The sequence below is a fragment of the Lagenorhynchus albirostris genome, chromosome 14 (genome assembly GCF_949774975.1).
Source record: "Lagenorhynchus albirostris chromosome 14, mLagAlb1.1, whole genome shotgun sequence".
Taxonomy (NCBI): domain Eukaryota; kingdom Metazoa; phylum Chordata; class Mammalia; order Artiodactyla; family Delphinidae; genus Lagenorhynchus; species Lagenorhynchus albirostris.
In genome coordinates, this window is record NC_083108.1 from 46427021 (window position 1) to 46453522 (window position 26502).

Here is a 26502-nt window from a genome sequence, read left to right on the forward strand (position 1 = left end):
GACCAAAACAATACATAGATTTCCAAAGTAAAACAAAGCAATTGAGTCAAAAATAATCTGACTCTCATGCCAGTTACAGGAAGAATAAAACCGATGAGATAGAAAAGCTTCTGCCTCCTATGATACAGCCTTGTGAGGAAGATTTAGGCAGAAATGTGTCCATTTCGATGGATAGCTGTGGTGTAAACACTATAAGCATCAGCACTTTGGGCATAAACTATACAATGTGTCTCATAAGAATTAAGTGAGTTAATGTTTATAAAGAATTCAAAACAGTGTCTGGCATGTAGTAAGCCTATGTCAGTGGTTGTTTAATAAAAATAAGGGGTGGAATTACAACCATATCATTTGGATGGTGTGTCCCTATTTCGCCCCATATAGGAAACATGTCTTCAAGACAAGGACCATATCGTTTGTTTCTGGTACTTAGCACGAAAAGAACGTTCTATGAGGATGAGGAGTAGGTGAATGCACCTTCGTGAGAAGGCTTCCCAGGGCCATGTGTGGTATCGCAACACATCCCTCTCTTCCTGGAGGTCCCCCCATTTTTACTTAACCAGTGTCTGAATCCACTTTCAGGGACCCTGCATGCAGTATATATTCAACAATTATGTGGCGCCTTCCCATCACTATAATGTTCAACAAGGGCCAAAGACATTGGGGAAGACATAGAGATTGAAAACAGGCACATGACAAGATGCTCAACATCACTAATCACCAGGGAAATGCAAATCAAAACCACAATGAGATACCACCTCACACCTGTTAGAATGGCTATTATCCAAAAGACAACAAATAACAAGTGTTGGCGAGAATGCGGAGAAAAGAGAACCCTGTGTACTGATGGTGGGAATGTAAATTGGTTCAGCCACTATGGAAAACAGTATGGAAATTCCTCAACAAAATTAAAAATTGAAGTACCATATATTCAGCAATTCCACTCCTGGGTATTTTTTTTTTCTTTTTAGGCCACACTGCACGGCCTGTGGGATCTTAGTTCTCCGACCAGGGATTGAACCCAGACCCTCTGGAGTGAAAGTCCTAACCACTGGACTGCCAGGGAATTCCCCACTCCTGGGTATTTATCCTAAGAAAACAAAAATGCTAACTAGAAAAGATATACGTACCCCTATGCCCACTTCAGCATTATTTACTGATATGGTAGCTAAGATACGGAAGCAGCCACAGTATCCATCAGTAGATGAATGGATAAGGAAAATATATACACATGTGTGTGTGCGCGCACATGCACGCGCGCGTGTAATGGAATATTACTCAGCCATAAAAAAGAATTAAATCCTGCCGTTTGTAACAACATGGATGGACATAGAGGGTATTACGCTAAGTGAAAGAAGTCAGACAGAAGAGACAAACAGTGCATTTTACTTATATATGTTATCTATAAAACAAAACAAATGAACAAAAAATAAGGAAACAAAGAGTTATAAATACAGAGAACAAACAGGTGATTGTCAGAGGGGAGGGCGTGTACAAGGAGGAAAGAAATAGATGAGAGAGATTAAGAAGTACAGACTTCCAGGGGCTTCCCTGCTGGCACAGTGGTTGAGAATCCGCCTGCCAATGCAGGGGACACGGGTTCGATCCCTGGTCCAGGAAGATACCACATGCCGTGGAGCAGCTAAGCCCGTGTGCCACAACTACTGAGCCTGCGCTCTAGAGCCCACAAGCCACAACTACTGAGCCCATGCACCTAGAGCCCATGCTCTGCAACAAGAGAAGCCACTGCAATGAGAAGCCTGTGCACCGCGACGAAGCGTAGCCCCCGCTCGCTGCAACTAGAGAAAGCCCGTGCACAGCAACAGAGACCCAACGCAGCTAAAAATAAACTAAATAAATTTTAGAAAAAACAAACAAACTCACTCAAGAGATCAGATTTGTGGTTCCCAGAGGCAGAGGTTGGAGGAAGGGGCAATTGGATGAAGGCAGTCAAAAGGCACAAACTTCCAGGCATAAGATAAATAAGTACTAGGGATGTAATGTACAACATGGTAAATATAATTCATGCTGTTGTACGTTATATATGAAAGTTGTTAAGAGAGTAAATCCTAAGAGTTCTCCACAAGAAATAGAATTATTTTCTGTTTATTTCATTTTGCATCTATATGAGATGATGTCCACTAAACTTATTGTGATAATCACTTCATGATGTTTCTAAATCAAATCATTATGCTGTACTCCTTAAACTTATACAGTGCTGTATGTCAATTATATCTCAATAAAAGTGGAAGAAAATATAAAGTATACAAGAGGATGTGTATAGGTTAATGCAAATACTGTGCCATTTTGTATAAGGGACTTGAGCATCTGCGTATTTCGGTATCCACAAGGGGTCCTGGAACCAATCCCCCTTGGATACCAAGGGATGACTGTACTGCAACTTATAAAATAACAAAGGTAAAATAAATATAACAAAATATTAAAAAAATTTTTTAAAAGGCTCTGACAAAATTTTGGCAATTCACCAACACAAGGATGTTTTTATCGTTCATCTAGAAATGCAAGTCAATAGTATATTCAGTTTATTTTGGAATAGCTATCTTTAACTGACAGTCTATGCTCAAATGGCACCAAATTATTAATTTTTAATTAAACATTTTTATTAATTAAATTTGCATGTATGAAAAAAGTAACATACAAGGCAAGTTATATAGTCTCGGGCTTATGTAAAATCTTGACTGCTTTCAACAATTACTAAACTCTCTTTTCAAAGAAAATCTTCATACTAATGTATGTTTGTCCATGTAATAGACTGAAGACAGCCACAAATATGGCATTCTCAAAACAACACGTAACTACTAAATGTAATGTTGCAAATTAACTTATTTCCTTAAAATTTCACTAAATAATTCTAAGGAGCACAACAAAATATTAAAAGCTCCCAGGGTTTATCCTAAGAATTAGGCAGTCTTCTTTGATTTTTTCTTCTTTGCTTCTTCCTTTTTCTTTCCTGTTTCATTTACTTGTAATTCAATTTCTTTGGCACTAAACATCTGAAAAGAGAAAAAAATTTAAAAAGCAAACTTCAATTATAGCAATAATTTCTAAATATTTATAATGTGAAGGAACCCAATTATATTTTATGAATTTTTATGTTCTATTTATAACATTATATTTTATAACTTCAAATATATAATGAAATATTTCACAAGGTTCAAAAGCAACATACTTGTAACAATTATGGACAAAACCAGAACTCTATGACATTTCCACTCTCGTGTGCTAATATAGAAAGCTGGGCAAATGCAACATTGCATTACATATCCTATATATGATAACTCTGAAAACATTTTTATGCGAGGCTTGTTCTATTCATGAGCAAATAACTCATTACTGAACTCCTATCCCTACCCCACTGTGATTCTTGAAAAGGTTTGTCTATCTTGTCAGCTCATGGACTAGCCAAAGGCAGGAAAATGATGATGTACACTGTGCTTTGTTTACAGCTACTGAGTAGAGAGCAAAACAGTTTTTATTTTATTTAAATCAATTTTATTTTATTTAAAATCAAAGTTGGGAGCAACTTGCTCCAGATCATATGGTTAAACAAATGTATCTGCTGGAAATTAAACCCAGATCTATCCAATTCCAAAGCACAGGCTCTATTCACTACACAGCCTATTGTGAAATATGTGGAAAGATAGTGTAACTTTGGTGCCAGTACACATACCATTCTACCACTCATAAATAAAACTATATGTATATCTGTGTGTGTGTGTCTGTCCAGGTGTGTACATATGTATGTGATGGGGCTGGAGAGGTGACTCTGGACTCAGTGGTTCTGTGTCCCTGTGGTGTTGGCACATCTGTCCCTGAGTCCTTGGCAGCAGGGGTGACAACGTGACCCAGTTCCTATCTCCATACTCTGTGCTCAGCACCCTGGTTATTATATCCTTGCAGAGGCAGACCCAACTACCCTGTCCCCATTTCTCTAATTCATTGAAACTTGCTCCTGCACTCTCCTTGCATCCCCATCCATTGGTGTCAAAACAACAATAACAACAACAAAAAAACTGTCAAGAAAACAAAAACAAAAGCAAAAACCACTACTCCACACAGCACTGATTTTAACATTATTTCCCCTTGAAATATTTTCTCTAAAACAAAAGTTATATGTAAAATAATCCTTTTTAGCGCACTTTTCATATAGTTTCCCATGCAAGTGCTTTTGTATACTCTCAGCTAAAGGACAGCTAGTTAGCAAACAGTGTGGAGCTCTACCTAATGAACAATAGTGAACCACATTTCAAATGTTCTTTAGCCAATGAGTCCTCTATCACAATATTTGGAACAATTTATCACAGCGTTCTGAATACTTTATTTTGCAGTCTAGCAGTTTTAACACATAGTGGCTGACAAAAGGTGTACAAATAATAATGCTAGACTTGCCATAAAGAAATATGGAAAGATTATCACACTAGATATTAAAATGCAAGTCTTACATAAGCTCAAGGCACTCATAAATGAAAAGTAGAGAAAATAGATAAAAACCAGTAGGCAATCAAGAAAGGGTGGGGGTTTTTTTTGTTGTGTTTTTTTTTTTGCGGTACGCGAGCCTCTCACTGCTGTGGCCTCTCCCGTTGCGGAGCACAGGTTCCGGACGCGCAGGCTCAGCAGCCATGGCTCACGGGCCCAGCCGCTCCGCGGCACGCGGGATCCTCCCAGACCGGGACACGAACCCGCGTCCCCTGCATCGGCAGGCGGACTCTCAACCACTGCGCCACCAGGGAAGCCCAAGGGTGGTTTTTTGACATAATGAAGGATAACACTGTGTTAGAAGCCTAGAGGGCCAACAATTATATAAATGGCAGCGGAATGACATTGGCTAGAAGCTAATCTTGATTTCAGAAGATGTAAAGACAGGAAGAGTAACTGTTCTCTATATGGTGCCAGGAATGAATCTTTGTAAGGAATATGCTACACTGACCCTATATAGGACTGACTCAGTAGGGGTTCCTACTTATAAGAACATATACTAAATGGGGTAGGCCTATATATAGATCTCAGCACATCTAGGTCTTCCCAGAGGGCTAGGAATAGATAACTGCTTGTGTAATAAGCATGTACAAATTAGTGACTATTAGGCTACAGAAACAAAACAGAAGTCATCATAGTGTCAGTGGATGCTAATGGATGTTTCAGGCTTATAATAAAAGATTCACAGGTGTCAGCAACATATTAAATTTTGTCAAAATACTTTATACTACAGATATTTTTTCCTCTTTGGTTAATGACTTACCTTCAAAGGTTGCTTTCTTCCTATTATAGCAAGTTCAATGTTTTTTCCACCAGATTGGACAACCTAATGTAAAACAAGTGCAATTTTAGAATTACTTCAGGAAAGTCTCTGTTTTAAAAGGCGACTGAATGAGGGGAAAAAACATGCTTTTCTGTATATGCTTTATTAGATCACTTACTTCCAGCAAAGCTCTTATTGCTAATTTGATAGCTTCACTGTCGTTTGCTATAGCATCTTCTGTGTAATTCTTTTCTAGAAATTCTCGGACAGTTTTAGCACTTCGACCTATTGCATTTGCCTTGAAAGATAGAAGATAATTATTAATATCACTGCAATATGAATGAACTTATGGTTACTAAGTGAGGTTTAGAGCTTACTCCAATATTTCTTAGCATAATTACTAAATGAAGATTGTAGGTTCAAAGATTTAGCAAACATTTCAACAGCTCATCTGATTACTATATGAATAATCTGTGGTGATGGCATGCCTGACTTTCAAATATACCAATGCTTTCCTGGCCAGTGCTTTCTATTTCCTCAATGGCTCCCAAGTCCTTAGTAGTCAGAAAAGATTAAAAGAGTTGAAACTCGAAAAGATGTGAAGAGGAAAGGAGACATAACTTTGCAATATGATGAAAAAAGAAGAAAAGAAAAAAAAGGACATCACTGTGAAGAAGAAAGTTGTTTCTGTGGATAGGACTGTGCATCATTTTCTTAGAACTTAGCTAAGTATACTAATTACTGATTCATTATCCTTTGACTATAAGCAAGAAAGGCTGCTTCTGTTCCATGCCCCATTTTTCTTTGTTCTTTAGAAATTTTCATCAAATGAAGGGAAGAGGTAAATGCATTTTCCTGGCTGCATGACTACAAGTAGTATATGGCATGTTCTTTCCATTTAGTCTCAATATCCAGTAATAGTAATGATAATGATGATGATAACAGTAATTTATATTAACAGAGCACTTAATGTGCCACGCACTATGTTAAGCATTTTACATGGATTATCTCATCTTAACCATCACAAAAACAATTAAATAGGAACTGTTACTACTCTAATTCATACAGGGTTAAAAGAGCCTTCTCAACCTCAGCACTGTTGGCATCCTGGGCTGGACAGCTCTGCCCTTGTGAGGGCTGTCCTGTGCACTGTAGGATGTTTAGCAGCCTTTATCCACTAGATGCCAGCAGCACCCCGGCCTCAGCTGTGACAACCAAATGTGTCTCTAGATATTGCCAAATGTCCCTTAGATGGGACAAAATCACCCCCATTGTGAACCACTGGCTTAAGTAATCTTGCCCAAGATCATATAGTGGGTAAGCAGAAGATCTGAGCTTTGAAACCAAGTAGACGGAATCACCAATCCAAGCTTTGAACTCTATACCCCATGCTGCCACATGCCCCTTGCTGTGATGTCTCTAGAGAGAGAAAAGAACCAGCAGAAAGGCCCATCCTTTCACTGAAGGATTCTGGCACGAAATGGGGGATGTCTCAGTTCCAACTGGTAGGTATTATGATTACTGGAAAGAGATCTCAAAGGAGTCTTTTAGGAAGTGAGAATGAAAACACACCTTTTGTACTACATGAGTATATAATTCTGCTACTTGACAGAACTTTTTTGATACCTTTATATTTCAGAAGATTAAACTAAATAGCTGTGAAATTTTAAATCAGATTTTGTGGCCTTGAAATTTCATTAAGATCAAAGGTAAAGCCTTCAGCCTGGTATGACTTTGGAGTTTATCAGCTTCTAGTTTGTTTTGGTTAACTAATTGGTTGCTGCCCAGAGAGGAAGTACATAAGGTAGTGGTTTGTCCAAAAATCTCACTGAGCCTTTAAAAGTCACCTTGTAAATTCGGTGACGTTCCTGTCCACCTCTTCCGATTGCTGATGTCAAAATTCTTTAACTCTTAACCTATTTGACTGGTTTCCTAAAATCTAGCTGCTTCTTGCCACACTCATGCCCCTACCCTCCCTGCAACCCGATCACCCACTCCAGCTCACTTCAACAGACTCTGATGGGTTTGCAGTGTTTTTCCTGCCTGCCTATCCAGATTAATGACGATTTTCTGTGGCAAACAATATGAGCTGCCAACCCCAATGTCCATTCTTCCTTTGTAACTGAACTCTAGGCAGTGTGCCTGCTGAAAAATGTCATGTCCTACCCTCTGTTACCAAAAGGTACATACAAGTGGAAGTAACTGGGTGAAATTTCTAGTAATCCTTGCTGCCTGTAATGCAGACATGTTGGCTGGAGGTCTAGTAACTACCTTGAGAGCATGAGAAAAGACTAAGATAATAAAAGAGACAAACACCAGCAACTGCCTATTTCAACCTTCTCATTATGTGGGAGAAATAAATCCTTCTGTGTGAAGAATCATCGCATCTCTGTTGTTAGGAGCCAAGAACAATAACTCACGAATACACCTTTGAGTAGATCCTGTGACATACTGCCCCACCTCCCTTCAGAAATGAAAGCCTTATTCCTACAGTTGCTGGAAGTGCCAATGGCACACAGCCCTCAGCTCTTAACTTTCTTTGAGAGGTGCCTTTGTTAACAAGAGCTGCCTCATCTAAGGTCTTGTACTATCTAGGGTTGGCCCAAGTCCAATGACTGATTGATGAAGAGCTATTAATGTCCAGTCCCCTCACCCCAACTTGGAACAACTTTGAAGAGCTACCCCAGATCCAGGGCTTCCCATGGGATTGATGAGGCCTTTATTGAGATTGCACTGCAGTCCAACTTTTCCCTCGGCCTAATCTGGTTCCCTTCCCTTCAACAAATGCTGATCCCCAAAGCACTTCCTAATATACTTCCTAAAAATGACGGTTAAATGGCCTTTAAAATATTTTTCAAAGAATACCAGAGTGGAGAGAGGATTTATGATAAAAGGGTTCCAAATTCAAGTAATCTGGGAGACTACTACTTTAGCTGCTTCTAGAATATTTATAATGCCTTTTAGAAGATGCAGAACGTAATAAAATTTATTAAATTTCTTTAGAAAAACATCTCTCAAAGTTAATTAACTTTAAAGAGCTTGTTTACATTACACCTATTAACATCAAAAGAAATATACTTTGAGAAACACTGCTCTGAAATATACAACATATTAACTTTGTTCCTGTTTTAAAGTGTTACCTACAACAGCAAAACACTTGGCCTTATAAGCTCTTCACCATCGCTCCATCCAAGCTGTCCTTGCCAAAGTCACCAATGACTTGCCTGTTACCAAATTCAATCATTTCATGTCCTCTTCTTACTTGATCCATCAGTGGCACTGACTCAGCTGATCAACTCTTCTTAGAATACTCTTTTCACTTAGGATCCAGGATATTGCTTTCTGGGTTCTCCTCCTTTACAGAATAGACTGGATCTATCCCCACCTTTCACCGGCCACTGCCCCGATCTAAATCTGGTCTTGCCTGAATTATTATTAAGAGTCCCCTAACTTGTTTGCCTGCTTCTACCCTACAATCTGTTCTCAATAAAAGAGATACTTTTAGGGTTTCCCTGGTGGCGCAGTGGTTGAGAGTCTGCTTGCGGATGCAGGGGACACGGGTTCGTGCCCCGGTCTGGGAGGATCCCACATGCTGTGGAGCAGCTGGGCCCGTGAGCCATGGCCGCTGAGCCTGCGCGTCCGGAGCCTGTGCTCCGCAACGGGAGAGGCCACAACAGTGAGAGGCCCGCGTACCGCAAAAAAAAAAAAGAGAGATACTTTAAAAATATAAATCAGATCATGTTACTCTAATAAGCAAAAATCTCTAGTATCTATTTCACATGTCCTCTATGTGTACGCTGTAAGACTACAGCCTAGTACTGCAGTGTTGTCATCTCATGGTACCAGAGCTGTGTTCTCAAGTCCTCTATACCATCCTGTCAGGCTACGTGGTATAGTAGGTCAGAGTAAAAAAACAAAACATAGAATCAAACAAACAAAAAAACTTGATCTTATGTTTAAAGTGCCATAGCGCGCCCCCCCCCACAAATAAAAATAAAACCGAAGATTTTACTCCACCTTTAAAGACTGAATATCAGAATTTATATAAAATGTATAGAGAATCCTTTGGCCTAGGGAAGTAGCATGAAGTAGTGGACAGAATACTGGACTAACAAGGAGAAGACCCTGAGTTCTAATTCCAGTTTTGCTATTAACTAGTGAACTTAAAAAAAAAAAAAATCACTTAACTCCTGAGTCTTACTTACCAAATACGTAAAATTAAAGTTTCCAAGACTTTTTTGTTATTGATGATTTTTTTAAGCTGCATAATGCTTCCTTCAACCAAAATCTTATAAGAAAGTACAACATGTAAAATCAGTAAAATGATGATAACGGGGTGTAGGTGTGTGTGTGCACATGCTCACGCTGTTCACACCCTCCCCACCTCCACCACGTGGCCTTGCAGTACCACAGCAGCAGTTTCAGACCTGAGTGATAAATGAAGTCCCCAACAATTAAAAAAATTTCCATAATTTTCCTGACTGACCTTGAAATGAAATAAAAATGCTTCTCTGTATAACCCCCAGGGAGCAACCAAATTAAAATAGAAAATTATGTAAACTTGGAAATTGTTATGATATTGAAATTAAAGGTCAGGATGTAATGATAAATGTAAACAGAAGATGGCAGACTTCAAAATATTTAGAGAAAGATTGAGTGTAATAATATGTTTAGGGCATAGATTTGAGAGGCACATGAAATCTAGTACCTGTAAAAGATTTCTAACCGGCAGAAAAAAAGTCTGGCATTTGCATCAGGTAAATTCATAGTTTCTGGTTACCAATTAGATTGTCCAGATAGCTTTTTAAGATGTGCAGTTAATAACGCAAGTATTCAGATCTTTGTGGCAAGAATATAATCCACTGTTTTATTGGCCTGGTTAACTCATAACCGTCTTATGAGTATGGTAAGCTAAAATCAAATCCTTTAGTTAATACAGGTTTAAAGACCAAGGCAGTATTTCCCATGAATTTATTTGGCCCTTAATAACAGTAAAATAAGCTCTCTATAAAATTATTTAAAGCCTGAGTGTTTAAACTTTTAATAAAGTCAAAATCACTTAGACTCTATAGTATATAGTCTTATTCTTATATATGAGAATATACAAAAATTCACTTCTGCAAGCTGTCACTAGTTTCCCTAAGCCCTAGACTTTTGTATTAGATTTGAGTTTACCATTAAACAAAGTTAGCAGTTGGGTACTAAAACAAGAGTAACAACTTATCTGGAAAACAAACTATGTTCCAGGAATTATGTGGATACAACTGCCAGGTACTGACACATAGGTATAGATTCATAGTTTGGGGTGCTTTGACTCTCCTAGAATAGAGGATATATTAAAGATTTCACCATGAGATTTAAAAGCTCATTTAATTCTTTACTGAAAACAAAAAGACTATTTCTACTCAAAGCAAGCATCCTACTAATACGGAGGAATGAATGATGAAAAGAAACTGGGTATTTATCTTAATTTGTCATTTATATACATTTGGTTTGTCACATTTTTCAAAAGTAAAGATCCTGTGATTAATAAACCAAAGTGTTTCTTTATCCATCAAAAACCATCATAGTTTCTGACTAGCTAAATTGTTACATAAAGTTTATACTACCATCAATATTTTAGTACAACATAATTTGTTGTCATGTCCCTGAAAGCGATAAAGCACCTACTCAAATTCTAAAATACATTAACAAATTCATGACTCACCTTCCAAGCATGATAAGTACCAGAGGGATCAGTCTGATATAATCTTGGGATACCATCATTGTCAAAACCTACAATTAAGGCAGAAATACCAAAAGGTCTTCGTCCATTGCTTTGAGTATATTTCTGAAAAATAAAATGTTTTCATGACTACTTTCTATATGAGGCCTTTTAAAGAAAGGACAACACTATTACTTATCAAATAACAAATTCCAATAGTAAAGTATTCCTGATAATATGATCTTCATTAATTCCTATTGTGTATAATTTCAAGATCCTCTTCCTTTTTTTGTACTAACCACAATCCATGATGAAAATTTTAAGAAATAAATGTACACGATATGTAAAATAAAATCATAAGTTTCTTATGTATGGTCTTAAATTTGTTTTCTCGTTGCCTTATGTAAGTTTGGTAACATAACTAGACTTTAAGCTTTTTTCTTACTTCAGAGAACTGTGCATGTCATACCATTTTGGTTCCCAATAAAGCTGATTTCAATGAGCTGTGCTTTGGAAGCATGTCCTTGGTTTACTTTGAGGGACACTTTGTTATTATCAAGTATTCTTACTTGATACTATTAGTATCAAGTATATTCTGTTCACTATACCAAGTTATCTCTATATAAAAACCCAACTAAGACACTTCTTTCAGTACCAAGACAAGGAACCTCTGTTTCTCTTGAAGAAAAAATATGTTTTTTCCTGACTGACAGTGGGGCACTGGAAACCAATGGTATTTCTTTTTACTTTAGTGCCAGGAACTTTCTGAATTTGTGCCCTAGGGAGTGGAATTCACACTAATTCTGAGACTGGCATCCACAGAAGTTGTGCAGAGAGGCAGCCCTGGCAGAAAACTCAGGACTACGTTTGTAGGCAACTGTAGGAACTGTATATAACTCTATGGCTTGAGATAGCTTTATACTAGCTTTCTTCTTGGACTTGTCTACATATCTGTTTTTAAATTTTAATTGTATTATATCTATATTTATAGGCCACTTTAAGTTTCGGGGTTTTTTGGGGTTTCTTTTTGGCTTCATGGCTTGTGGGATCTTAGTTCCCAGACCAGGGGTTGAACCCGGGCCCCCTGCAGTGGAAGCATGGAGTCCTAACCACTCCAGGTTAGGACAGCCAGGGAATCCCAAACCACTTTAAATTTTGAATGCAAATAGTGAGTTAAAACATAAACTCTTTTTTTAAATAACATACTTTTATTTTTTATAAATTTATTTATTTTTATTTTTGGCTGCGTTGGGTCTTCGTTGAGGCACGGTCTTTCTCTAGCTGTGGTGAGCAGTGGCTACTCTTCGTTGTGGTGCATGGGCTTCTCATTACGGTGGCCTTTCTTGTTGCGGAGCACAGGCTCTAGGCACGTGGGCTTTAGTAGTTGTGGCACGCAGGCTCAGTAGATGTGGCTCACGGACTCTAGAGCACAGGCTCAGTAGTTGTGGCGCACGGGCTTAGTTGCTCGGCAGCATGTGGGATCTTCCCGGATGAGGGATCGAACCCATGTCCCCTGCACTGGCAGGCAGATTCTTAACCACTGCACCACCAGGGAAGTCCACAATATAAACTCTTAAAGAATAGGGTTTGTCTTTTTTCTCTGTATTTCCTAATGTTCCTAGTTCACACCTAGGTATGAAGTAGATGTTTTGTAAATATACTTTAGAGGAGAGAAACTTTTACCTTATTTGCTTAATTAACCACTTTTTTTGTTTTGTTTTGTATTGGCTGCACCGTGCTGCATGTGGGAACTTAGTTCCCCCACCAAGGATCAAACCCACGCCCCCTGCACTGGAAGCGTGGAGTCGTAACCACTGGACCTCAAGGGAAGTCCTAATCAACCACTTTTTAATGAAAAAGTAACATATGCACAACTTAAAATAATTTAAAAGAACAAAAGGTGTACATGGGGATAACTCTTTTGTCCCAGAGCCTCAGCCTCCTCCTCAGTAGCAACCCCACTGTTACAGATTCACAATGTATATTTCTATAAATGTTCCACGCATAATAGCTTTTGTATTTCCAAAAGAAAACCTAAAATCCACATTTGGGAGCCTTGTATATACAATGTTCCGCACCTTGTTTTTTGGTGAGTACCTTTTAACTACTGGGAAATCAAAGCAAAGAAAAAAGAAAAACAGAACAATATAAAAATGTTGAACTTTCTTGAAACATGAATTAAATTAAAAAAAAATTTATGTAATCTAAAACTTTATTATCTAGAATATATAGAACCTATTAAAAAATCTGTGTAGACAAATGGTAAAATCCATGCTAGGAAGTATACTAAATGCATTAAAATGTACTAAATCATTTAATCCATACTGTAATTCAATAAACATTATTGTAACATTCATTTTATAAATAAGAAAATTGAGGCAAAACAGGCTAAATAGTTTTCCCAAGGCATTAACTAGGAAGTAGCAAAGCCAGGATTTAAATCCCAAAATTCTGGCTCCTGGGAGTACATTCTTAACTACTAGAGTGCCTGTCAAAAGGAAAGATAGTTTACACTGGGAGAAATGAAAATAGCATACCAACATGTGGAAAAAAATTGACCTTACTACTAATTATAAAATACAAATTAAAACAACTATTACAGTACTATGTTATACTTATTTGCAAAATAAAAGAAAAATGAAAAACCCAATGCTGATGATTCTTCAGGGATGTATTTATGCATTGCTAGTTGTACAATAAAAATTTGTTCAATCTTTTTAGAAAGCAATTTAGCTACATATAACAAGAGTCTTAAAACTAATTACAATCTCTAATCTAGTAATTCCATACTGAAAATTAATTTAACAATATAATTCAAAAAAGAAAAACAAAAGCTGTGACAAAGATACAGTAATATTATTAAAGCAGCAAATTGAGAGACAGAGAGAAAGGCAGAGAGAGAGAGAGAGAGAGAGAGAGAGAGAAAAGGAGAAAAGGAAAGAAACTGGAAACAACCTAAATAATTACCAGATAGTAACTAGAAACAGTACTTATATAGTTCGTAAGGATGGTAAGTATAAGGAGATGTTGCCATATTTAAAGAACAAAGAAAATGATAATAAATGCAACAATACTTGTATACATCATGATTATACTAAATGTAAAATCATGTTTCTACACATGGACTCAGAAGAAGTCATCTAAACCTGATCAGTTGTGTTTAGCTTTGTAGGTGAAACAATCATGGGTATTTCTTTGGAAAACTTTAAAACATGTGTTTTACTGCTACATCTCTGATGTAGAAATCTGTACAACTGTAGAAATCTCCTTAAAAGGTTACTCGTTTTTTAAAATTTAATATAATTCTCAGAATTGACATTGATTGAGATTTCTGATATCAAATCAATCCACTCCACTGGAAAAAGAATGTGAGTTTGAAGTTAAGTGTGAGAAATAATAAGGAATTTAGCATGTTTTAATAGACTAAATGGTTGGAGTGACTGTAGTATTCCCATGACAGGACCCATAATGATGGAAAAGAAGAAAACTTGAAGAAATCTGTTGGAATACTGACTTACCTGCTTTAAGGTTGCTATGAAGCGAGTTATATATTCTACAGTGACTGGGTCCTCAACTGTAAGCTTATGACTCTGGCACTCCACACGAGCTCTGTTTATTACTACTCTTGCATCAGCAGTCAGTCCTATAAAAGTAGTCGATACATTAGAAAAAAAAGGATGGCATTTTTTCTTGTCAAAAGGGTTTTGGCCACCATGATATTTTTCTTGTAACATCCTTTGTTTTTTCCAATATATGTTCTTTTTTTTTTTTTTTTGTGGTACGCGGGCCTCTCACTGTTGTGGCCTCTCCCGTTGCGGAGCACAGGCTCCGGACGCGCAGGCTCAGCGGCCATGGCTTACGGGCCCAGCCGCTCCGCGGCATGTGGGATCTTCCCGAACCGGGGCACGAACCCGTGTCCCCTGCATCGGCAGGCGGACTCTCAACCACTGCGCCACCAGGGAAGCCCTGATCCATTCTTATTTACTTTTTAAAGAAAATTGTTTTAAGGAATAATGTTTAAACACTAATGTTAAGTCACCTATTTCCCAAAGATCAAAACGGTTTAATTCACAGGACAGTAAGTCCCCTACATACGAACGAGTTCTGTTCCGAAAGTGCATTCATAAGTCCAATTTGTTCCTAAGTCCAACAAAGTTAGCCTAGGTACCCAACGAACACAATTGGCTACATAGTACTGTACTGTAATAGGTTTATAATACTTTTCACACAAATAATACATAAGAAACAAACACTAAAAATAAAGAAAACATTTTTAATCTTACAGTACAGTACCTTGAAAAGTACAGTAGTACAGTACAACAGCTGGCATACAGGGGCTGCCATCAAGTGAACAGGCAAGAAGAGTTACTGAGTGGAGGAGGGAGAAGGGGTGGGGGATGGTAGAGCTGAAGGATCGTCAGCAATAGGAGACGGAGGGCAAGCTGCAATTTCACTCACGCCTGACGTTGATGGCACAGGTTCTGGTTCCTTGCTGGGTTCAATTCTATCTACATGCTTGAAAAAACGATCCAGTGATGTCTGGGTAGTAGCTCTTTTTTTCTCGTCATAGATGACACGGTAGCACTGGACTGCATTCTGAATGGCTGCTGCAACCTTCATGTACCATTCTATGTTCGGGTCCTGTCCTCAAAAACTAACAGCGCCTTGTCAAATAAAGAAAATCCCCTTGTCATTTCCTGCATTGAGAATCTCTTCAGTTCTTCAGCAGTACCAGCTACATCACTGCTGCTTTTACCCTTGCTTCCAGATATCCTGGGCTTGAAATAAAGACACTGTACTACTGTACTCTATACAGTACTGTAAAGTATATAAAAGCACAACCACTTGTAGAGGATGCATGCACATGACAATGTACACCAGACACGTGAACTAACTTATGTGATTGGACATGTGAAGACCCGTTTGCATCTTTGAAAGTTCTCAACTCGAAGGTTCATATGTAGGGGACTTACTGTAGCTGGTTTGATTATTAGGTTTTAAAACTTTTTTGAGAAGGTATCAGTGGCAGATTGTTCAAAGGTTGATGGTCTATCCTAATTCCAGAACCAAGATACTTATTACCTAACCCATGAAGTAAGCTGGATTTCTTTTTACGAAAACAATGAGTATTACTTCATTATCAAACAGAATTCAATCTGCATTCAGTATAACTGTGACATGTCACTTCTCAGCTTTTTGTCTAAGATTAGGGGTTTGAAAATCAGGAATGTTAAAACAAAAAGAAGGGAATTCCCTGGTGGTCCAGTGGTTAGGACTCTGTGCTTCCACTGCCGATGGCCCGGGTTCAATCCCTGGTCGGGGAACTAAGATCCCACAAACCATGTGGCCAAAAAAGAGAAAGAGAGAAAGAGAAAGAAAGAAAAAAAAAATTTCATCTTGCTTTTGTCATACCAAAACATCATGTGATGAATTCTCAACACTTCTAATAAGGAGATAGAAGGTGTTCCTATCAAAAGAAAAACAAACTGACCAAAAACTTAAAATGTATTCTAATAATTACAAACATTTCTACTAAAGACTTTTTTGGCATTTGACCTTTCCATCACCATTTTCTTTCTTTCTCCACTCTCTTAATATCATATTGCCCAAAAAATTCTTTCACAAAATCTCTGAAACAGCCTTTTCCCACATAACCATCAGTCTTCTGCAGTCGCAGACTCTTGTTTCCCTTCCACACCACTTCAAAATGTGTTTCTACAAACCTGGAAGAACTGTCAGCTCCTGAAGATACTTAACAGTAACCAACAATGAAGACGTTGTCAGAATATGCCGCTGTTAACACTCTAACATTCATGAGTAGGGTGTGAATTATAATCAGATACTCAGTTAAAGAAGAGAAACTGATTCTCTTCTCTTTGCAAAGGTTATCTGAGAGAAAGAAATGGGAACAGATTGACTTATCCTACCCTATAGACTAAAAGCTTCACTCAACTTAAAAATATGATCAGAAAGGAGATTTTGAAGTACTGTTTTCCCCTTTACATTGTAAACATGGTCCAAAACTACAGAAAAATAAAAGTATCATACTTAGAAAGTAGTAATGTAACTACTTCAAGGAAAAAAATAAGTGATAAATTTGTCAAACCATACAAGTAACATAGTTGTGTATATGTGTCTGATTTTAACATAAGAACTAGCAATTATACAAATCAATACTAAATGGCTAGGAAAAAGAGAACCCCTTCTATTTAAAGATACATTGAAAATTGCAATTTCGCTTTCTTTATAAATAGGCAACCTATAGAAGAAATGAGTCCTCAGTCTGTTGCTTTTAAATTTATACAACTTTAACTTGAAAATACTATCATAATGTTGATCTTTTCAAAGAACCAAATCTCGGGTCCATTGCTTTTTCTCTATTGTTTTTCTATTCTCTATTTTACATATCTCTGCTCTAATCTTTATTATTTCCTTCCTTCTGCTAGCTTTGGGCTTATAGTTTGTTCTTCTTTTACTAGTTCTTAATGTAAAAGATTGCTAAATTGAAATCTTTTTTTTTTTTTTTTTTGGCGGTACGCGGGCCTCTCACTGTTGTGGCCTCTCCCGTTGCAGAGCACAGGCTCCGGACGCGCAGGCTCAGCGGCCATGGCTCACGGGCCCAGCCGCTCCGCGACATGTGGGATCCTCCCGGACCAGAGCACAAACCCGTGTCCCCTGCATTGGCAGGCGGACTCTCAACCACTGCGCCATCAGGGAAGCCCTCTTTTTTTTAATGTAAGCATTTATAGCTATAAATTTTCCTCTTAGCAATCCTTTGGCTGCATCCCGTAAGTTTTGTATGTTGTGTTTTCATTTTCATTTGTCTCAAGATATCCTCTAATTTCTCTTGTGATTTCTTCTTTGATTCATGGGGTTTTTTAGGTGTACTCTTTAATTTCCACATATTGTGGATTTTTCCATTTTTCTTCTGCTCTTGATTTCTAGTTTTATTCAATTTTGGTCAGAAAAAATACTTTGTATGATTTCAACCTTTTAAAATGTATTAAGACTTGTTCTGTGGCAAAATGATTCCTTTTATAAGATAGTAAGGTAAAGGCTATTTTTTGCTCAATAAAGTTTTTAAACTTCAATACAAAAGTTTGGTTTTGAAAAAAAAACAATTAGAAAAGGAGCAAAAAGAAAAAAAAGACAAGAAACATGTCTTGTTTGCTATACAGTGGCAAATAAACACATGAAAATACGTTCAACATCATTAGCTATGAGGCAAATGCAAATTAAATCCAACAAGAGATTTCACGACACACCTATACAAATGTCTAAAATAAAAAATAGTAACAACACAAATGCTAATGAGGATGCAGAGAAAATGAATCATTCATACATTGTGAGCAAGAATGCAAAATAGTACAGCCTCTCTGGAAAACAATTTGGCAGTCTTTTATTAAACTAAACATGCATTATTATATGACCCAGCAACTGTGCTCAAGCATTTATCCCAGAAAAATGAAAACGCAAAAACCTGTACATGAATGTTCACACCAGCTTTATTTGTAATAGGCAAAAATTGGATATAATCCAAATGTCCTTTAATTGGTGAGTTGTTAGCAAAGTGTGGTATATCTTGTACCATGGAATACTATTTGGCAATAAAAAGCAATGGAGTAATGACATATGCAATAACTTGGATGAACTGCAAGGGAATTATGCTGAACAAGAAAAGCCAATATGAAAAGGTTATATACCACGTGATTTTATTCATACAACATTCTCATGCAAAATTACACAGATAGAGAATAGATTAGTAGTTGCCAGATGTCAGACACAAGAAGGAGGAATAGCATGATGTAGCCCTGTGATGACCGAAGAGTTGTATATCTTGATTTTGGTGATGGCTACATGAATGTGCGCATGTTAAATCTATTAAACCCCCCCCCCACACACACACACAAATGCACGCAAATGAATGCACACAGAGCTGGTGAAATCTGGATAAGCTCTGTGGCTTGTACCAATGTCAATTTACTGGTTTTTAAAGTTGTTACCTTTGGAGGAAACTGAGTAAAGGGGACTTCCCTGTGTTGTTTTGTAACTTCCTAAGTATAATTATTTCAAAGTAAAAAGTTTAAAAAGAAAACAGCTACCTAAAGTTATAATTAAGGTAATATATTTCTTTTAACATTTATGTTTTATTAAAGCTCATTATCAGAAATGCTGGTTTAGAGTTGTGATTTCCCAAAAAATATAAGGCATACTGTTTATGTTTAATAAGAAATGGAGTTTAGCTCTATATGTTGTATAAATATTGCATAACAGCTACAGAGGGGCCAACTGTTACCCTACTACACCAAGATACTCTATCATTATTGTAGGTCCCTAAGTACCTGCAAAAGCCATGCAGACATGGTCATCAAGGGCACAAATTTTCCTCACAATTCTTTCATCTTGAAGCTTGGCAACAGATTTTTTTTCGACCCCAAGCACAACTATATCAGCACCTCGAATTCCAACCTGTTGAGTCATTAAAAAAACATAACGAGTTGTCAGTTTTAACACTAAAATCAAATTATTCTAACATATGACTTATGGAGAAAGGCTTTTCCTTAACCTTCAATAAAAATGAGAAAAGGAGACTTCTAAGAAAATAGATGCATAGGTATAGGCTTACTGGAAGTTCATTTCCCAAACTCAAAGCAAAGACAAATAGGTATAAACTAGAAGAATACACCACCAATGCTGAAACTACGTGAGTGTCCTAATCTCATACAGTACACCTAAAGAAGTACTATCTCAATAAAGAAAAAATTTAACCCAAATGAAAGAAGATGCTGGAAATACATGTGAATTCCTTATAGAATGGGTAGTACCAGTGCTGGTGGTAGGAGAAGTAGTATAGAAAGTCAAGTAGAAAAAATCCTGAAAGCTCTCCCATGAATCTCACAATTTGGAGGGATGAGGAATAGGGGCCATAAGTAGCCAAGAGAAAGACCAAATGCCCTCACGCTACATCAGTGATAAGGAAAACCTCAATGCAAACATGAATATAACAAGAAGAATCACTATTGCTCCACTCTCCACTCCTTCACTTGGGAAGGAAGTGGGAAAAAAGAATAATATAAAATAAAGATAAAGATAAAAAATAATAAATAATATAAAATAAAGATAAAGATAAAAACTAATAAAGAATAATGTATAAGAGTAGTAGCTCTCAGATAGGGACTTCTGGGAAACATGACCCTTTTCTCAGGGGTTCAAGAGTAATCTATGAGAATTTTAATTCTGTATTACAATGGTAATGTAAATATTTTAAGAGGCATTTGTGTTTTATGATTGCCTTGTGACCAAATGTGGTATTAGTACTGTTTTATACAATATAATTATGCAAAAAGGTGTGCTTGAATTAGTATTATTGAAGTAAAAATATAGAACAAGTTAAATATATAGAACTAGATCTGAGACTACATCTTCCAGTTAAGTAAAACACAATTTATCAAGGCTTTTGCTCTTATTGTTCCCTTACTTCAAGTCTGTCCGTTTATCCAACAGTCCTTCTCTTACCATTCTATCCAACATCAGCAACCCTCCCCGCCCACATCCCACCCTCACCTAATACACACATGTCGAACTTTATACCCTACAGGGAATATGCCTTTCTACCAAGCCATGGGACATTATAACACTTTAACATATAACACTATAACACTTTAACATATATTAGGACTCAAAAAAAATCTCAGTATTTTCCCAAAATTGAAATAAATCCAATTCAATTCATTGGTCACAAGAGACTACAATATGTAGCTCTCACCTAAATAATTTTTGACTTGATAAAGTGATTAAAACTGTCAGAACAGACTATTTAGAAAATGTTTATAATGAAAATTCTAATATTAAAGTCTTCTGTGGATGAAATTAAGCTCAGAAGAAAATTCATAATCTCACTTTATAAAATCAAGTAAAAATTAAGAATTCATTCAAGAAGATCAAAAAGGAATAAAAATACTTAAGCTAAACTTAAGAGGTAAAGTAAGGCAAAAGCAGAAATAATGGTTAGGGAGAAAACAATACAATTGATAAATAATACTAAGATTTAAAAAAAAATTTTTTTTATTTTTGGCAGCACTGAACAGCTTGCGGGATCTCAGTTCCCTGACCAGGGATTGAACCTGGACCACGGCAGTGAAAGCCCAGAATCCTAACCAATAGGCCACCAGCAGACTCCCCAAGATACGTTTTTTAAAAAAAATAATTAAAAGCAGTATTTCAGTTAATATAGCCAAGAGGAGGAAAGGATAAAATAAATATATGCACATGTGAAAAAGTAGGAATTTAAAAATTCTAAGTTAATAAATTTGAAAACCTGACTGAAAAAAGATGACAGATTAGAAAAATTAAAAATTGCTCATACTTACTCAAGAAAAGATAGAAGTCTCACTCTCACTAACCAACATGGGATAATTTCAGGAAAGAACTATTCCTCAAAAGCAAGTGTCAGACCTAGAAGGTTCATGGATAAATTCTTTCTAATCTTCTGTTATAGGTACTTCCTATGCTATTTAAATTATTCTATGGTGCAGATCAAAATTGAAATATTCTTAATGCTTTTTTAAAATTATTTTGATTGATTTTTGGCTGCGTTGGGTCTTCGTTGCTGTGCGCAGGCTTTCTCTAGTTGCGGCTAGCGGGGGCTACACTTCATTGTGGTGTGTGAGCTTCTTATTGCTGTGGCTTCTTTTGTTCCGGAGCACGGGCTCTAGGCGCCCGGGCTTCAGCAGTTGGAGCACATGGGCTCATTATTTGTGGCGCACGGGCTTAGTTGCTCCGCAGCATGTGGGATCTTCCTGGACCAGGGATCGAACCCGTGTTCCCTGCATTGTCAGGTGGATTCTTAACCACTGTGCCACCAGGGAAGTCCCCCTAATGCTTTTAGGGAAAGCTACGTAACAATGTTAAAATCTGGCAAAAAGTACTAATGATTTTCACTTAGGAAACCTGATGCCCATTCAAAATGATATTCATAAATAGAATCTAGAGGTACAGAAAAATAACAATATACCATAAATAGTATGGTTCATTCCAGGAGTTTTAGGAACATCAATAAAAGTAAATCTTTTAATATAAATGTTACACTGGGTAAGTGGAGATCTGTTATTTTTGGCCTTCTGATAAGAACAGAACTTCAATTGTTCTTGAAAAGATACTGAGTCTTTAGGTGGGGCTATAATGTAACCCAGCCTAGCCAAATGATAAATCCTTAAAGTTTTACTGGAAGTGTTTGGAAGATAAGATAATTCCTTCTGCTGTACCTAGAGCTGGCAGCCTGAAGCCTAGGGCTCTCTGGGAGCCACCACGTAGAGATGTTATGTCTGAGGGTGAAAGTAACAGGGAGAGGAAGCAAGAGACAGAAGGGGAGAGAGAAGGAGAGAAAGGGAGGAAGAGACACACCAGTTCTGCTGACATCGTTTGATACCCTAGCAGCCATATAGTTGAACCTGAAAGCAAGGTTTACCGCTGTTCCCTTTGGATACTTGACTCAATAGATTTATTTTTTTTGCTTAAATTAGTTTGATTTGAATTTCTGATACCGGCAACTGAAATAGTACAAACTAAAACAATCAAATAGTAAAAATAAAAAGTAAACGATAAAACTACAAAGCTGTGATAAAATTCAACATCCATACCTAAATTAAAAATAACACTAGAAAAGCAGGAAGAAGATTATTTGTGAAAACTATTTCAAAGCTTGTTAAAAGTATCACAAATCAGCAGCCAGGTTCGTCTCAGAATATGAATCACCGTCCATTCAACTGTTCAAGCCAAAAATCTGGTTGACATCCTTTATAATTCCTTCTTCCACACTATCCATTTCCAATCAATCACCAAGTTTCTGTCCATTTTACCTGCAAAAGCTATCCACTTCTTCCTATCACCACTCTAGTAAAAGCAACCATCATTTCTTGCCTGGACTACATACTACTGCATATCCTAATAGGTTTTCCAGTTTCTTCTCTTGTTCCCCACCTTCCTTCTTCCAGCCTTACCCTTCACTGTACCCCCATCTAGTCTCCACAAACCAGCCAGCATGAGCATTTAAAAACATCAACAAGGTCAGATTACTCTCCAGTTGAATATCCTTCCGCTGCCCTTAGAAACTTTTTTCAAACTCCTTAGTCTTGCCAATAGAGCTGGGCATGATCTGACCCCTGCCTACTTCTACAATAGTATGTAACGGTTGTTAACCAAGCACCAGCTACACTACCTTCTTTCAAGAGTTCTCAAACACAATTCTGTTTCCCTCCTCTGAGCCTTCACATGTGGTATTCCCACTGTCTGGAATGCTTCTCCTCTTATTTCAGGTCTCAATTTAAATCTCACCTCAAGGAGTCCTTCTGTATTATTCTCTAAACAACCTGTCTTTTCATGCAATCAACACATTTATAATTATTTATTCATTATACTTAGCTCTCCAAATCGTTAAATCTATGAGGGCCAAAAAAATAATCAGGCAAATCTAGATGGGGGATACTACTGAACAATTAATCAAGTCTCTTCAAAAAGTCCAAGGCGGGCTTCCCTGGTGGTGCAGTGGTTGAGAGTCCGCCTGCCAATGCAGGGGACACGGGTTCGTGCCCCGGTCCGGGAAGATCCCACATGCCGCGGAGCAGCTAGGCCTGTGAGCCATGGCTGCTGAGCCTGCATGTCTGGAGCCTGTGCTCCGCAACGGGAGAGGCCACAACAGTGAGAGGCCCGTGTACCACAAAAAAAAAAAAAAGTCCAAGGCATGAAAATAAAGGGGGATGCTGTTCAAGAATAAAAGAGATACCTAACAGCTTACTGCAATGCATGGATTTTAGATTCAGACTCAAACAAAAGAGCTATAAAAAGATATTTTGTAAGCAATAAGGAAAATTAGAATGTAGACTATTACAAAATATTAAGAATTTTTGTTAATTTCATTGGGAGTGATCATGGTTTTAAAAAAACATCTTTTTTGGGACTTCCCTGGTGGTCCAGTGGGTAGGACTCCATGCTCCCAATGCAGGGGGCCTAGGTTCGATCCCTGGCTGGGGAACTAGATCCTGCATGTGTGCCACAACAAAGAGTTCGCATGCCACAATGAAGAGTTCGCATGCCACAACTAAGAAGTCTGCGTGCCGCTACTAAGGAGTCCACATGCCGCAACTAAAGATCCTGCATGCTGCAACAAAGATCCCCTGTGCTGCAACTAAGACCCAGCACAGCCAAAGTAAATAAATACATATTAAAATAAATAAATAAAAATAAAAAACATCCTTTTTAATCGAGATAAATACTGAAATATTTACAGGGGAAATATCATAATATCTGGGATTTATTTTAAAATACTTCATTGAAAAATGAATTTCAACTTCAGCCTCACACCATATAAAAAAATTAACTCAATATGGATCATAGAATTTGTCTGGGGACTTCCCTGGTGGTGCAGTGGTTAAGAATCTGCCTGCCAATGCAGGGTACATGGGTTTGAGCTCTGGTCCGGGAAGATCCCACATGCTGTGGAACAACTAAGCCCATACACCACAACTACTAAGTCTGCACTCTAGAGCTCAAGAGCCCACAACTACTGAGCCCACACATCACAAAAACTGAAGCCCTTGCACCTAAAGCCCATGCTCCGCAACAAGAGAAGCCACTGCAATGAGAAGTCCACGCACCATAACAAAGAGTAGCCCCTACTCACCACAACTAGAGAAAAGCCCACACGCAGCAACAAAGACCCAACACAGGCAAATAAACACAGCCCAACAAAACTAAATAAATAAATTTATTAAAAAAAAAATTCGCCTGTGAAGCCATCACGTCCTGAACTTTTGTTTGTTGGAAGATTTTTAATCATAGTTTCAATTTCAGTACTTGTAATTTGTCTGTTCATATTTTCTATTTCTTCCTGGTTCATTCTTGGAATGTTGTACCTTCTAAGAATTTCTTCTAGATTGTCCATTTTAATGGTGTATAGTTGCTTGTAGCAGTCTCTTATGAGCCTTTGTATTTCTGTGGTATCCATTTTAACTTCTCCTTTTTCATTGCTAATTTTAATAATTTGAGTCCTCTCCCTTTTTTTCTTGTTGAGTCTGGCTAAAGGTTTATCAATTTTGTTTATCTTCTCAAAGAACCAGCTTTTAGTTTCATTGATCTTTGCTATAGTTTCCTTCATTTCTATTTCATTTATTTCTGCTCTGATCTTTATGATTTCTTTCCTTCTACTAATTTGGGTTTTGTTTTTTCTTCTCTAGTTGCTTTAGGTGTAAGGTTAGGTTGTTTATTTGATATTTTTCTTGTTTCTTGAGGTAGGATTGTATTGCTATAAACTTCCCTCTTAGAACTGCTTTTGCTGCATCCCATAGGTTTTCATTGTCATTTATCTCTAGGGATTTTTGGATTTCCTCTTTGATTTCTTCAGTGATCCATTGGTTCTCTAGTAACATTGTTTAGCCTCCATGTGTGTGTGGTTTTTACAGTTTTTTTTCTGTAATTGATTTCTAATCTCAGAGCATTGTGGTTGGAAAAGATGCTTGACATGATTTCAATTTTCTTAAATTTATCAAGGCTTGATTTGTGACCCAAGATGTGATCTATCCTGGAGAATGTTCCATGTGCACTTGAGAAGAAAGTGTATTCTGCAGTTTTTGGATGGAATGTCCTATACATATCAATTAAATCTATCTGGTCTAATGTGCCATTTAATGCTTGTGTTTCCTTATTAGTTTTCTGTCTGGATGATCTACACATTGGCATAAGTGGGGTGTTAAAGTCTCCCACTGTTATTGTGTTTCCCCTTTTATGGCTGTTAGCATTTGCCTTATATATTGAGGTGCTCCTATGTTGGGTGCACATATACATTTACAATTGTTATAACTTCTTCTTAGATTGATCCCTTGATCATTATGTAGTGTCCTTCCTTGTCTCTTGTAACAGTCTTTATTTTAAAGTTTATTTTGTCTGATATGAGTATTGCTACTCCAGCTTTGTTTTGAATTGCATTTGCATGGAAATGCAAATCATTTTTCCATCCCCTCACTTTCAGTCTGTATGTGTCCCTAGGTCTGAAATGGGTCTGTTGTAGACAGCATATATACGGGTCTTGTTTTTGTATCCATTCAGCCAGTCTATGTCTTTTGGTTGGAGCATTGAATCCATTTACATTTAAGGTAATCATCGATATGTATGTTCCTACTGCCATTTTCTTAATTGTTTTGGGCTTGTTTTTGTAGGTCTTTTTTCTTCCCTTCCTCTTTTGTTCTCTTCCCTTGTGTTTCCCTACTAGAGAAGTTCCTTTAGTATTTGTTGTAAAGCTGGTCTGGTGGTGCTGAATTCTCTTAGCTTTTGCTTGTCTGTAAAGCTTTTAATTTCTCTATCGAATCTGAATGACAGCCTTGCTGGGCAGAATATTATTCATTGCAGGTTTTTCCTGTTCATCACTTTAAATATATCATGCCACTCCCTTCTGGCCTGCAGAGTTTCTGCTGTAACCTTATGGGGATTCCCTTGTATATTATTTGTTGCTTTTCCCTTGTTGCTTTTAATATTTTTCTTTGTATTTAAT

General features: G+C 37.4%; 1 protein-coding gene, 1 long non-coding RNA gene and 1 other non-coding gene across 3 annotated transcripts in view; 2 read left to right on the forward strand and 1 right to left on the reverse strand.

Annotated features, from left to right (window-relative positions):
• LOC132503890 (uncharacterized) overlaps positions 1 to 26502 on the forward strand; it is a 53885-nt gene that overhangs the window by 17663 nt on the left and 9720 nt on the right. The gene's annotated exons all lie outside the window — the stretch shown is intronic.
• The window catches only part of PSMA8 (proteasome 20S subunit alpha 8), a 43302-nt gene continuing 19464 nt past the window's right edge, over positions 2665 to 26502 (reverse strand). Inside the window, exons 3-8 of the mRNA XM_060120754.1 lie at positions 19304 to 19430; positions 14480 to 14604; positions 10965 to 11087; positions 5436 to 5555; positions 5258 to 5320; positions 2665 to 3011 (exon numbers count right to left, since the gene is read on the reverse strand). Of these exons, the coding sequence (XP_059976737.1) occupies positions 2919 to 3011; positions 5258 to 5320; positions 5436 to 5555; positions 10965 to 11087; positions 14480 to 14604; positions 19304 to 19430 (651 nt within the window). The 3' untranslated portion in view covers positions 2665 to 2918. The remainder of the gene's footprint in view (positions 3012 to 5257; positions 5321 to 5435; positions 5556 to 10964; positions 11088 to 14479; positions 14605 to 19303; positions 19431 to 26502) is intronic.
• TRNAW-CCA (transfer RNA tryptophan (anticodon CCA)) lies at positions 23919 to 23991 on the forward strand. Its single transcript has one exon. It is a non-coding gene; the product is annotated as a tRNA-Trp (tRNA).